Source organism: Lepidothrix coronata, unplaced genomic scaffold (assembly GCF_001604755.1).
Source record: "Lepidothrix coronata isolate B3197 unplaced genomic scaffold, Lepidothrix_coronata-1.0 Scaffold74, whole genome shotgun sequence".
NCBI classification, from domain to species: Eukaryota; Metazoa; Chordata; class Aves; order Passeriformes; family Pipridae; genus Lepidothrix; species Lepidothrix coronata.
In genome coordinates, this window is record NW_016690254.1 from 1949141 (window position 1) to 1963949 (window position 14809).

At 35.4% G+C, this 14809-nt stretch overlaps 1 protein-coding gene across 1 annotated transcript in view; it reads left to right on the forward strand.

Annotated features, from left to right (window-relative positions):
* The window catches only part of WDR60 (WD repeat domain 60), a 28977-nt gene extending 18114 nt beyond the window's left edge, over window positions 1–10863 (forward strand). The window contains exons 12-24 of the mRNA XM_017819376.1: window positions 77–188; window positions 571–665; window positions 985–1111; window positions 1949–2121; window positions 2684–2846; window positions 4001–4114; window positions 5178–5239; window positions 6285–6336; window positions 7571–7631; window positions 7884–7980; window positions 8246–8377; window positions 9158–9381; window positions 10418–10863. Of these exons, the coding sequence (XP_017674865.1) occupies window positions 77–188; window positions 571–665; window positions 985–1111; window positions 1949–2121; window positions 2684–2846; window positions 4001–4114; window positions 5178–5239; window positions 6285–6336; window positions 7571–7631; window positions 7884–7980; window positions 8246–8377; window positions 9158–9381; window positions 10418–10589 (1584 nt within the window). The 3' untranslated portion in view covers window positions 10590–10863. The remainder of the gene's footprint in view (window positions 1–76; window positions 189–570; window positions 666–984; window positions 1112–1948; window positions 2122–2683; window positions 2847–4000; window positions 4115–5177; window positions 5240–6284; window positions 6337–7570; window positions 7632–7883; window positions 7981–8245; window positions 8378–9157; window positions 9382–10417) is intronic.
* The last annotated feature ends 3946 nt before the right edge of the window (window positions 10864–14809 follow it).

The window sequence follows — 14809 nt, forward strand, 5'->3', positions numbered from 1 at the left end:
AATTCCAAAGTTCTGTTCAGTTCTGTGCTGTCCTTCTTAGCTGTGTCACCCATTTAGTGATCACTTTCTACCTTAGGCGTACGTTCAGTGTAACGAGGACAATCTGGATAGAGACATTCAGACTGAGGAAGTGGAGACATTGGAGAAATGGACACAGCATCCAGGAGAAAGTTCTCTCGTGTCTGGAGGTGAAGAACATTTTAATCTTATTCGTTTATGGATGTGTTCATGTCATGCAAACTTTCTCTTTTGTGTCTGTTAATTGTGAGAATGTGTAGTGTGTCAGGCTGCACTGATCCCAAACTGCCAGAGCCACTTCGAGTCCCCATGTAGAGGGGGGTGAGGAATAAGTGGCAGAAACAGTTCTTCCTTCTGCCTTGCTGTTTCTGCTGGCAGCAAAAATGATTCCCCAACAGATCTTGGTCTTCAACACTACTATTCCTACTGAAGAAAAGCTGATTCTTACCACTCTCCTCTTGCTTAAAAATTAAATTGTTCTTCCACTTTCCTTAACTGATTCCCTTTTGAAGCTTCAAGTTTGATTTTTGGTGGTTTTTTTGTTTTCCGTAGGTCCCAGAAACAGCCAGGATATGTCAGTGAATGGAATTCTAACACCTAAAATTGATTCACAAAGATTAGCAAATTTCCTTCGGTCTGCCTGTCAGGTACTTCTGTGTCCTTAATATCCCTTATGAGCTGTGTGCATAACTATACATTGTGATAGATCACTTATGGCTCTTGTTCTGACTAATTTACATGACTTAAATAATACTCATTAGCAATGAGAATCATCTCTGCAAAGGAATGGAATCAGAGCTGTGCGACTTCTGTGTCTGTAAAACTGTATTTGCAAAGATACAAAATTAACAAGAGAGTTGATAAAGATTTATTAAATTTATCCACATACCTTTGGAAAAGCTAAAATAGCAAAGCTGAAAGTTAAGATAACCCTTTTACCTCTATAAATGTAATTATGTTTGAAAGGTGATTGCTGTTTTGCTAGAGGAAGATCAAGTTGCAACACAACCCAGGAAACTAAGATCTCGACAAACCAGTCTGTCTATTAGTGATAGCTGTTTCCAGTTAAATACTAACCAGCCATTCCTCCATGGTAAGGGAACTTTATTCTGCACTTTTTAGTATACAGAGTGAACTCTTCTTTCTTTGCAAAATACCATACTCTTTGTCATAACTGTGCAAACAGCACATATCAGGATATCCAGGTGCTGTAAACCCCACTTTTCTTTTAGTTGCACTAATCCTGCTGTAACTGTGCAGATTGGTTTCACATCCGTAACATCAGAGCATCCTACAAGAAATATCATGCATCTGATTTCTTGCCCCTGTTGTTGAGGGGCCATCCCAAGGGGTGTAATTTCATTTGGGCTCTTTATGCTGACAGTAGGGCCAAAACTGTAAATAAAGGCGGGTTATTAAAGGGAGAATATCACCTGATATATTTGAAAAGCAGTTATATCTTCCCCTTGTAAGCAGTAGCTGTTCTGATGAAAATAAAAATGAAAAATAAAGCATCTGTAATTATGTTAGGAAGGCCTATAACACACCTAGTCTAACATAAACACATAAGGTGAACCAGCAAAAACCTGACCTGTGCTGTTTCATGTTTGAGACTCAGCTTAATTTTGAGTATATAGAGTGACATCAGATCAGATTGGCTTGCTTATGCCCAGAATAATTATTCTATTAACTTTCTGACTGTCTTGCTTTTTTTTCTCTACTTACTTACAATATTTTGGAAGCTTTCTCTAGTCCCTCCTTTTTTGTTGCATAGCTTCAAAAGCATCCCACTCTTGATAGAAATATTCTTCATAATTGTGTCTTAGTTCCTCTGTTTGTTGCTATAGCAGCTAAATGTGCTTTTTCATCTGCAGTGAGTTTGCTTTTTCATTTATTGCATTTCTTGCTTGACTTTTTCTTAATGGTTTAGACCGAAAAATATCCTGCCTATATGTCTCTCAAGTTCAGAGGCAGACACTACTTTCTGTTCATGGATTACCTGAGAAGGCAGGTGTGGACTTACTGAACAGAAAGAGCCTCATATGTGTTTGGAACATCTGGCAGCCCTCCAGTCCTCAGAAAGTTTTAATATGTGACTCAGAGGTATGTTTTAATAGCATTGTATATATGTATATATTGTATATACCCATTGGATATATGGGTAAAAGAAAAGCTTTATTATGTGTATTTTGGGGTTTTTGTCTTGCTGCATGATATGCCATCTTTTGAGAAATACATTTGAACCTAGTGAATGAAACACTGTTCTCATTCTATTTTGTGCTCCAGAACAAAGTTGTAGTGATGGTCATGGTGTTTTGTCGTTTTGGTTGTTTAATTTAGACTCTATTTCATTGTTGAAGAGTGAGTGAAAGTAAAACATCTGGTTCAGATGTTGTCAGGACTTTTCTCTACTCATCACTGCCATACAGCTGAGTCACCCCCTTCAGTGTCTTGGTAGTAGATGCAGATTACAAAACATTTGTCTTGAAAAGGCAAGGCCTACTGAAAGTCTTCTATCCTACATCCCCTTTTAAAATAAATTGCCCTTTTGCTATGAACACATGTAATCTGTATAGGAATTACACTATGAAGTACATATTTCAGGCTTGTCAAATCATTTGCCTTTATCATAATATCAACCATGCATGTTTTTACTGTTTAACAGGTGATGTGTTGCTGCTTTAGCCCCAGTAAAACAACATTAGTTTTTGCTGGAACAATAGATGGTTCATTGTTGGTCTGGGATCTTCGAGAAGACTCCAGAATGCACCCTCATACGATGATGAGTGGAACTGACTGGACATTTAGAGTTCCAACATTTTCCACTGGTTAGTATCTGTGCATCCTGGTTAGTCATTTTGTGTGCAGTGAAATAATACTCAGTAGCCTAGTTTAGCCAGTTCAGGTATTATATTTAGTCTAGTAAAAATTGTCAATAATTAATAGCTGAACATAAATGGAAGCCAGCTCAATGTGCATCAAGCAGTGAGAACAGAGAGATGGACCAGCTATAAAACCTAAGGAGCATTGTAATATTGAAATGGATACTCAACTAGTACCTCATCTGAAATCATTAGCTTAGTCAGTTTTCAATGTGTCGTGTCCCCTAATATAACCTACATTTTTTGATCTACATCTAGACATATATATTAAGATTTCTCTGATTTGACTTAAGCACATTCACAAAATCCTCTTTTCTTCACAAGTGTATCTAATTGCAGAAGCCAAGTAAAAATAAACAGTAGTTGGTTGTTGACAGACTTAATTTTTTTAATAGGTCAAAGATGCTTGGTCTTGTGTTGCACACTGGGCTGGTAGTCAAATGTATGGGTACAGTTTCATGTAATTGCTTATATAAGAAGGCAGGTTTAATACTGTATACTTAGGAAGCTTTATGCCTTTAGTCTTAAATGAAATTAAGTTCAGTGCACAGGAAAAGTCCAGAAATCCTGAGTATCTGACAAAGAACACTTATTAAAATTACTCTAAACACACATTTATTTTAAAATGTTCTTTAAGGGGTGAATACATATTTTCTCATGGTGAATTCTTTGTTTCAAGGTAGTTAATTTCTGTTAAGGGTAATTTTTCTTTGATTTTTTTTTTATGTTAAGCAGTGATTTATTTCTACCACTATTTTTTATAAAGCTTGAAATTATCATAATTCTTTTCATGCTAACCCTGGAAGACTTTAATGAAATGTCTGGTACAGTGGCATAAATGGTGCAGCAGTCATTTGGAAAATGAGAAGTAAATAGAAATATTGAAACATGGATTTATCTAGTAGTATTTTGTTAATTTAGGAAACAGTTTGCAGTATTGTATTTGAGACTTTTGCAAAGTCATTCTTTATGAAGTTCATTATTTGCCGTTCTTTTTTTGTAGTCATCATTTTCCCATAAGCTGAAAAGTGATTAAGGTTTTGTTGTTGGTTTTTGTTGAAAGTAATATCATGTTTAACTTTCACTGTCCTTAATTACAGATGGCATTCTAAACTCAGTAAACCACACCTCTCCTGTACTTGCAGTGGAACCTGTCTCAACCTCTCTTGACACTGATCACAGTTATGGGCTCTCAAGCCTCTCCTATCAGGAGGGTATGTAAGCTACTCATCAAAGCATCAGTACATCTGAGTCTTTCTTTAGGTATCTAGGGAAGCAAATATGTCGTAGTCAAAATCCAGTTTATAATGCTACTTTGCCTCTTGTCTGTGGTATCAACTGCACACAAATGCATGTTTGTTTTCTGCCCTCATTTTTAGGTGATGTTCATTTGGCTTCACATCAGATGTGGGTGCATGCTTGTTATAATGTCTGCTTTCCAGACAATGTTTTATTCTTCCATGATAAAACAAGTTATCATTCGAAAACTGCCTTTAGAAAAGTCTTAATGCTTCTATAATGCCTGAAAAAAATCTCTCTCTGAGTCAGTGGAGCAACTTGCTTGTATCTGAAAGCACTTAAAATGTGTGACTGTACTTAGTGGTTTTTCCTGTACCTTTTTCCCATTTTTTTATGACTGACCTTGGCAAAAAACATTCCAATCCTCATGTCCTCAAATTCTCAGACAGTGTGCTGGAAGAGGCATTATTGCTTCCATTGCAGATTTGTACTTTGAAATTTAGTGGTTAAAAAAATGTGCTTCATATTGCAGGTTTTACAACATTTCACCTGTTGCACTTTATGTTCCCTTCCAAAGTCCATGCAGAATCCAGAGATTTTTAAAAGATGCAGACAGAGATCATCTGCCTTTCTGGTAGGACAAGCTGCACATACTAGAATAGACAGAGATATAGAACAGACTGTTGGAGTTGGAAGGGACCTACAAGGATCATCCAGTCCAACTGCCTGACCAATCTGGGGCTGACCAAGTTAAAACATGGTAAAGGCATTGTCCAAATGCCTCCTAAACACTGACAGCCTTGGGCATTGACCACCTCTCTAGGAAGCCTCTTCCAGTCTTTGACCACCCTCTCAGTAAAGAAACTTTCATACCTTTTTTTGCCTTGGTAGAATTAGAGCACTTTCCCTTTATAGGCAGCTGAGAGGATTGTAGAAGTGTCAGAGAATGTATTAATGTGGGAAATGTTTTAAATCCTCTGATATTGTTCAGCAGAAAAGTCAATGTATGAATATAAATTGTTGCCATTCCTTCCACAGAAGTGTCAGGCCCTCCATTTCAGATAGCTTCAATGGATGAAAATGGAATCCTCAATATGTGGGTGAGTAATAGATGTAGGAAGAGTATGATGTGTTGGAATAATAAAATACTTCAAATATAGCAACTCCAATTCAGAATTTCTGATGAGAATTTCCTCCCTGAAAAGTGCATTAGCCATTCTGTTGGAATTCTCCTTAAAATTTTTGACCTGACTCCCTAATGTTGTCCTTAGGAAAAGCTTACCATGAATTCATGAAAACAGGCAATCAGTAGTTTTACTTCATAGGAATATGTTCACATGTTTCTATTAATTTATTAACAGACCTCAATCCTCTTTCACCCATCTGCTTTATTTTAGAATCACAGTGGTGTCAGAGACTGTACTGAATGTAGGGGAGAAATTACATTCATAATTTATATAAAACAAATGTTCAAGAGACAAAAAGTGAAAATCAGTGGTTAAGATTGCTTTGCCTAAAATATGATAACCAGGAAGGCACGAGGTCTGTTAGTCTTAATTGCTGTCCTGACAACTCTTCTTTCTATCAGATGTTTTCAGTCATTTTTTTCCTGCTGCAGCTTTGGCTCAGCTGCTGAACGTGCTTGCAGCTGAATTGATCTTGCTTAAGGAACCAAAGAGCTCAGTGAATAATAAGGGGATAAAAGTATTTCCCTTCTGTATCACTAATTAAGTCCCTTAAAACTCTAAGTAACTTTAGCAGCAGCTGATTCAGGCCAAATGCTCTACCCTTTCTATTTGATGAGTCGTGAAAAGCACAGGAAATGTGTAACAATTTCTTATTTTGGAGGTTTAGGTGGTTTGTTTATGACTGACTGAACCAAAAAGACGCCAACTAGCAATTAAGTGGAGAATGTAACCTTCCATATTCTGCTTTCCAGCAGGGAACATCCAGCAGGCATGGGAAGCTATTTTTAGAATTGCAGACATTGACAGGGGATAGAGAATCTACCTGTGATCATTGTAATGTTAAACTTGCCTCTATATGTTCCTTTAGAGTTATCTCATACATTTTTACAACTACTTAAAAAACTTTGGAGTCTGGTAAATATTGATTGTTTACTAGTGTTAAATATTGACTTTTCAGGTAGTTGTTGAATTACAAAAAGTGGATTTAGCTGGTTCACAAACTGATTTAGGTGAGTACTGTACATTAAAAGTAGAATAAAATGCTCCAGTTTTGAGACTATGATGTTAGAAGAGATAAAGTCAGTGATGCCAAACAGTTTAAAAGAAGGAAAACTTACTGAGGAAAAGATTAATTCTGAATAGCACATATCTCATGTTTGGGGTTATTGGTTAGGTATAATGAGAATTATTTTCACTGCTATCTGAATCTCATCTGCTAATTCTGTATTGGTAATTACCACTAAACAACCACATTTCTTATAATGTCAGAGCAGTTGTCTGTATCCCTAACAGCTTTTTTTTTCAAAGAATATAAGATTCTTTGGTCCTCTTGTTCTTTCTTTAGTTTTAACAAATCTGTTACAATGCTTTTGTTGTTGCCTGTATCTCCATTTTGATAATTGTCCTGAAAGTTCTCTTTTGGGTAAGGTACTTAATTTAGTGTGAGAAAAAAGTTTCCATGAAAAAATAAAGAACCGAGTCCATTCAGCCCTTTTTGAGTTATGTGAATAAAGCAGACGACATTCTTCGTTCTTTAAACAAACTTAGACTTACCTACTTACCTAACTGGAAAAGGCTGTGATTAAAATCCTGATATATTTGAAAATACATAAACAATGAAGTAATGCCAACAAACCAGAATTTTTGATCAGTTTTCTATAAGCTTGTGTGCAGTGTCAGGCTGTATTAGGCTGCTAAAGCTGGGTATTATGTCTGTGGAGAGGTACATTTTAAAGCCGTGGTCATGTTTTACACACAGTTTTACTGCGACCAGCTTTCGTTTTTTTCTTCTTCAAAAAGTTCTTGTCTTTGAAGGATTTGAATTATTTATGCTATCCTCTACTAACAAGCAAAATAGACCAACTTTGTAGAAGCATTATTATGGTTTCTTATTACTAAAATTCATTGTCAAAGATCCAAGTGACTCAAATGTACACTTTAACCGTTGCTAGAATTGGGTTTTATGGAGTGATATTACAGGATGTTATATGCATGCTGAAAAACTAAAACAAAAATGTAATCATGTTTCCATTTCTGGCAAAAATTATAACTCTTCAGATTTGGATTCTAAAGTAAAAAGTCATAAATGATGTAAGATTCTTACATATCAAAAACTATATCTGCAGTAAACAATTTAATTATGAAATATCCTTTTACTTATTACCTTAGGATTTAATGTAATGATTGCACTTTTTTAATGCAAAGTGCTTAATCAGTTTAAATAACAATGTTGTATAATTTTAGGTTTAGTTCCTGGAGGGAAAGTGAAGTTAGTACATAGCTCAGCTATGGAATTGAATAACAGGTAAGAAAACCGAGACATTTCAATTTTACATGTGTATCTCACAAAGCTAATTCCTCCTATACTTTATTAATTTGCTGTTACAGAAGACATATTTAATATTATTTTGATTAGTTGTTTTGCAGGGTTTTTTTAATACGCATATCTTCCTAGAGCTAGTCATATATATTTTAGATCAAGGGTTTCTGTATGTACTTGCACAGCTTTTGGAGATAACTTCCTGTATTAATGTCTTTTCCCTTTATGATTTTGTAGCCTTTTCCCAAAGGATATTCGCCAGAGAATGCCGCAGACACTGACCATTAAATTTCTGTCTTCTAATCCTAATCATTTCATTGTTGGAACAAACATAGTGAGTAATGTGCTGAAATTCATCTCGTTGTTATTTTTTGTTTTGGAAGATTCCCATTTATTCGGAATTTCACCAGGAGGCTGTATATAAAATTTATAATTCGAGCCTATTATTAAAATCTGTTAGCTATTAAAATTTGTTAGCTAGTAAGAATCCTTTAGGTAACAGCTCTGTGGATTATTTAACTTCCTCTTGTAATACCTCTAATGCAAATTTTGGTTGTTTTTTTTTTTTTCTTAATTAATTTTCTTTATGTTGTTCATAGGGTCTGGTAGGCCATGGTACAAGACATGGTTTAAAAGTTGTTCCAAAGCTATTCAGGCCCCAGGAGAGTGGACTGAGATCAATAAGCATCACTGCAATTGATTTCTTCCCTTTTGGAAAGCCACTATTTTTGGTATGAAAAAGTTTTAATAGAAGTTTCATTTTTTAATGACTTGCTGAGGGAGTATTCTAATTTGACATGTTTGCGATAATTGATTTACATCACTAATTCCAATCTGCCATGGAGATTTTAAGTGTAAGCACTATTTACAGAGTCACTGTAAAAATTTAATATAATTTGAAAATTCTGGGAAGTCTTCCTGATGTAGGGGTGACTCAGGATTGTAAGTAAAGCTATTTTCTGTTTTCACAGAATATTTTCTTTTGTACGTGGATTAGAGCAAACTTGTAAATGTCAGACAAATGTTATCAGAAAATACCTGGAAGCAGTGGTGACTCCCTGTCTTTAGAATTAGTTGTTTATTAGGAATCAGTTTAATATTATTATACTATTAAACACAACCTGTCCTATTGAAAGCTGTTCTTCCTTTTACAGTGTACATGTGGCACTAAGTAGCCCTTGCCCCAGTTCAGACTGCTGTCACGTTGTGCTGGATGATAGTATTAGTGAAGTTTGGGAACTTCACAAATTAACCCAGGATTAGTGGATACTCTAGTATGCTTACATACAGTGGTACAGAGTGACTGCTTTTGAACTCAGAATTACAAATTGATACATAAATACAACAGTTAAAATCCAGATAGTCCATAGAGTGAGATATGAGAGACATGTGCCACTTGAGGCAGATATCTAATTTTATTTATGTGCTTGATATTCTCAAGAGTTGAACAGCAGTTTTTATCTTGCTTAGTTTGTTTTGTTCCAGAAGGTTTTTTTTTAACTGTGATATAGGTTGGCTGTTCTGATGGAAGCATTAGATTACATCAGATGACATCAGAGTATCCTGTCATGCAGTGGAATGACAGCACAAATGGCCAGCCCATTATTGCCCTGCAGTGGGCTTTAACAAGACCTGCTGTGTTCTTTGCCCTGGATGCATCATCTAATATTTACATTTGGGATCTTCTGGAAAATGATTTGTTGCCTGTGGCAAAGGAGACTATTCCATCAGAGAAGTAAGTGCATTGCACTGCTCTCTTTTTAACAAAATATTAATTTTATTACATGGGGTTTTTTCTTGACGTTAAATATTCATTAGAGTTTGCTTTTCTAACTGTGTTTTGTAAACTACTGATGGTGTGGAAACAAACTATAGCAAGCTAAATTTTAGTTTATCTTTATTTACTTATTATTTTGTGCAGTCTGATAAAGGAGAAGTACTGTTAGTATAAATCAAAATCAGGCATAGTGTTACCAGATGGGACAGATGTCTCTACAAGGAGCAGCTGCTGCTCATATGAAGAGAAAAATTTTGTTCCCACTAAAATCACTGGATTTTAAGTTCATTTAAGTTCAAAATAGGCAAGATGTTGGACAACATTTTAAAATGCCTTTATATGGTATGGTTACCAATCTAAAGAAATACTTTGTGATCGTTGTCACAAAGTAAACAAGAATATTTTTGCCTGGCACATATTCACCGCAGAGAACACCAGGGTTGTCTCACAATGCTGTTCCTGGAGCCAGGGTAGAGACCTGGTAACCTGTAGATTGATGCACAACAGCAGCTTTGTTCAACCTCACTGAATTAAAGCACTGAAGATTCCTTCCTGATGGGTGTCCTACTGGGGGACTCTGTCTTCCCTAGGCTTAAGTTACCCTTGGTGAATGTCCCTCCAACTGAAAGTTTCCCTTGTATCCTTGTGAGCTCTAGCAAAGTGCTGCTAGTTTTGGGAGAAAATCGTACAATTTTAAACCTTGTTACACTGTACTGGAAAATGCCATAAAACATTATTCGCTTTTACAAGCTTGAAATAATTTTCAAGTCATGATTAGAAATTGATAGTGGAATGCATGGTGGAAGACTTGCATGTTAGATTTACATTAAATTATTGCAACTGGTGAAAAGGTAAAGAATATGCTGGGACTTAAGCAGAAAAAAAGGAATCATTTAGTTGACTGTAAGTAACCTGGTATAAACATGTTTGAAAGCATCAATTTCTATTAATTTTGCCTCAGTTAAAAACCACTCTGCTGTTCTTCTGATTTCAGGGTTGTAGCTATGGCTCTGCTGGGAGAACCAGAAAAAGCAAATGGATTGTTGGGCATTGTGCTGGCCAAGGAACCTGGCCAGATAGACATTCAGTATGTAAAGAAGAAGTGGGCATCACCTCAGCCTAAAGAATCTGACAAACTGCATTCTATTTTATTGCAGTCTTTTTAGAAAGAGGGTTGTACAATTTATTGCAAAATTTCTAGATTATTTTTGTCTGCAATTAAAATATTTGTAATTTTGCATTTGTATATAACTTGTATATACTTTAAAGAATATCAATGCAATATTTCAATGGAAACAATATTTTTTATCATAAAAATGTCAGAATAAAACTTACCATTATTGTACTCAAAAATACGATGAACTGTTTTTCATTATTGAAAGAACTCTAAATGTATATGTATTTTTTAAAAATAGTGAAAATGTATTCTTATAAATTTCATGGTTGTTTCTCATTATTCCACTCTGAACTAAATCACAGCAATCCTTTAATGAGCATGAAGTTGTGCCTCTGTACAAACTGAATGTAAGGAGATTTCCCCCTCTGGGCCTTTTGAACAGTAGTGCTTGATAAAACTTTCTTATGCCTACCTAAAAGTGTTATGCAAACATATCAGAATACAAATTTACATCACAAATACTTTACTTCTGTTTTTGACCCTGAAACTTTGCAAAAGGAATACCTGAGTAATTCAGGTTCTGAGATGTATACTACCTGTTTGGATCACACTATGTGAACAATATGCTTGGGAGATTTACTGACATTCTAAATCCTTTGGAATTTCTGTTGTAAACTAGAAAATACTGACCTGTTTAATCCTGCAAATAATTTCCAAAGCTCTTGTACTGAGAAGAGGATCACTGTTTATCATATGATACTAATTTTTGTACACTATTGATAAAGTTTGGATCAAAACCAAGCCCTGAAAATATCTTTTGTAACCTAATGACTTCTGGCTTAAAGATCATGAGGAAAACCTTGATTAAACAAACACAGTTTCAGTGAAAAAAAGGACAATTGGAACACAATTATTTTAGTATTTAGTGAACATATATATTTAAGATATTTATAATTTCCATATAAAGTAGACTGAAATATTTGTAAATTCGAATTAATTAACTGCAAATGTTTTTCTGTGTAAGTTGCTATGTAAATTGAGCAAACTCAAAAGTGGCCACATGATGGTGCCAAGTCACAGCAGTAAAAAAAATGAGTGCCTTATGAAAACAACATCCACCACTTTGAGAGTGAGTCTGTTGTTGTCCACTGCACAAATCCACAGATGAAATGTTGGAGAAATGCATATTTCAGAAATTTTTGCAATCCTATTCCCCTGGTCAGCCATGGGATTTTTTTTTTTTTTTTAATGTGCATAAACAAAAGTGACCCTTCTCATCTTCATTGTTGGGTTTATACAGCAGTCATATACACTACAAGTTAAATTAGAATTCCTTTAGTAATCCAGATAAAGAAGAAAGGGCTGTTCCTTTTTCCAGTAAGGTAGCAGAGCATCACTACTGTAACATGGTTAAAAAGCAACCCCCAAATCTCACTCTTTCCACCCGAAAGATCTGCACCATTCCTTCCCCCCAACTTAAGATCAAAATTAAGTTTTGAAACTATAGTAATCTTTTGAAAGAAATCTGTTATCTTTTCATCACTTTCATCAGGACTTCCCATCCTGAATTTTCTCTCCTGCACCCAGTTCTGTACACGGAAACTGTAAGTAAACTGTTGGGGTTTTTTCTGCCTTGTGCCACCTGGTGCAGTGGTGGTGGGTTTTTTCAATATGCAAAAAATAGTTTCAGCTTTTACACACGAGTATCTGTCACTACTTTTGATTTGATGTTGATAGGGATGCTTGAATTCAAATGTCCAGGTATTTCAGGCCACTTATGCTTGTACTGCCTGGAGAATCAGTTCCTGCACTGGACTGATGCTTCTTGCCTGAAGGATGAGTTTTCTCTCTTGAACTGCAAATTAATGTAATAATATAAGTTTAACCTGTGCTGTTATGAGAATGGGAGGAACAAAATGTGTTGAAGTTGTTCCTTTTTTGCATGCTCTCTCTCTGGGTAAATGAGGGTAATGCTTCAGGCCATCTGAGCAGTTGGATGCATCGATGTCCCCGTTTTGGACCATATTTCAGGGAAGTGGGAAGTATTGGTAGGCTGCAATACAAGGAAAGCATTGCATGCATAAGGACTTATAAAATTGTTTCAGACAAAAGGTTTAAATTTCCATCAGCTACTTCTAACGATTGTCAAGTTTATACTGTTAACATAAAGTCTTGGACTTTATGCATAAGAAAGCGACATCATTAATTAGAAATGAGACTCCGTATATGAAAGAAAGAAGTTCACTGTGTTTACATATATGTATAATTTTAACCAGTACCTCTGTGTGTGCACATGCACACACATTCTGTTGAATGATCTTTATATAGGACATAAACACTACTATCATGAAACATTTCAACCAGACCAAATAAACACATTTTTTCCCACCTGTGGGCAATTTTGGAATACAAATTCTTAACAGTATGAACTGTAGCTAAAATTAACTGACCCACATAATAGAGACTTACCATTCAAATTATATAAAAGTTAAATTACTATCTACCCGCATTAATAACTTTTACAATATAAAATACAATCTCCTGCTCTTTAGCCGACAGATCCTGGCACCAAGGCTGATAAATTTTAAATATGCAAAATGCCAGAAAGTTTTGGATAAACTTCTGCATTTATTTTCCACTTCATGAAGGTGCTTTGAAAGCCTTTTCTATTTAGAACATAAATATTAATATTGTTTTCATTCAATTTTGTCATCTTACAGATGGGAAACTGAAGTTTTCAGTAGCTGAATCATAAGTTCACTGAGGAAGAGAATTCTTGAATCAGATGGCTGATTTCTTACAACTGTTAAAAAATGCTTTTATTAACCTGTCAGCCTACATTTGCAGCAGAGCTTGGGAGAACAGGAATAGCATGACTCTTGTTTTGTACCAGAATGTTTCTTTTTAATTGTACTGAAGGTGACTATCCTACTCAATGCAATTTTGCCTTAATTAATTATTGCTGTCATTTAGTTAAGATTGGTGAATGATCTTGTAACCTATGGAGCATTGTAACCTCCATAGCAATGAGGGAATATTCTGCCAGCTGATTATTTTTACCAGAACACATTTAAATCATAGAAGCTTTTTCCTAAGGAGTTGGAAAGTTCATCTAGGTCAGTTCTAGGTGTAGAAATTGGCTGGACTAAAGCAAATACTAAAGTGTCATTGAATTATACAGACTGCTGGAATAGGCCTATGTAAAATTCACTGGGAATGTAGCCAGAGTCTGGTCATCAGTTGTGAAATACAAACCAAGAAAAGTTGTGAAGATACCAGGACAGGAAAATGGCTAATGAGCCGTATTTTCATTACCAGCTTCTATTATATTCTATTTATAGACAATTGCTTGGTTTTCCATGTGTTTCTGAGCCTCCTCAGCCGAGAGGAGGAAGGCAGATGAGAGTTGTTTGATAGAATTGATGGGCTTGATTTTGAGCACAAGGAAATCTGTGCTTTTCTCTTCATATCGGTTGCTGACATACTGTGAAATACAGACTTGAATAAAAGCACCATCATTCGTACATAGAAAAATCTGTATTTTTCATGGATGAAGCTTAAACTTTTTGACACTGTGTCATTAAACTGATGGAATTTCATCTCCAAATAATTTATATCCTACTATAAATTAAAGCAGCCTAAGGGCTCTGTTTCCCAGTTACATTAGTGCAACCCAATTGAAAATAGCAGTGATACCCTATTAAAAGCAGGAGTAAAGTAATACTGTAATAACCTATACTACCCATTGACATTTAAAACATGATTATTTTTCACCTTTAGTTGAACCCTTACTTCTATTGAATTAATGAAATTTCGTAATATATTTGCTGCCCTTTTCTCCCAGATGTCAAGTGGGTTTTGCTTTTAGGAGTCTGAAATATAGCAGCTCCATATGAAACTAATCCCATGCACAGGTCCCACAATCTGTTGCTGCTGAACAGGTTTAATACAATAAATGAAAAGCATATAGACTATAATATTAGTCTTTTTAGTCAAGTTTTGAGGTGCTAGTGTTCTCTAAAGAGATCTTTCCTCTTAGCCAAAAGCTCTGCTTCACCAGCTGATAATTTCACTGCTATTCCTCTTTTATCTTTTCTGTCTTGTGACCAGGCAAAGCTATTCAACTCATCTAGACCACAGTTGTTGCACATCAGGATTTCATAACTTGCCTCTAACTCAAACTGCAATATTTGTTTTTTTCTCTTCCAGGAAAAAAAGAGACATAACACAGCAATTCATTAGGCACATATCTTAAGAGCCCCACTTTTA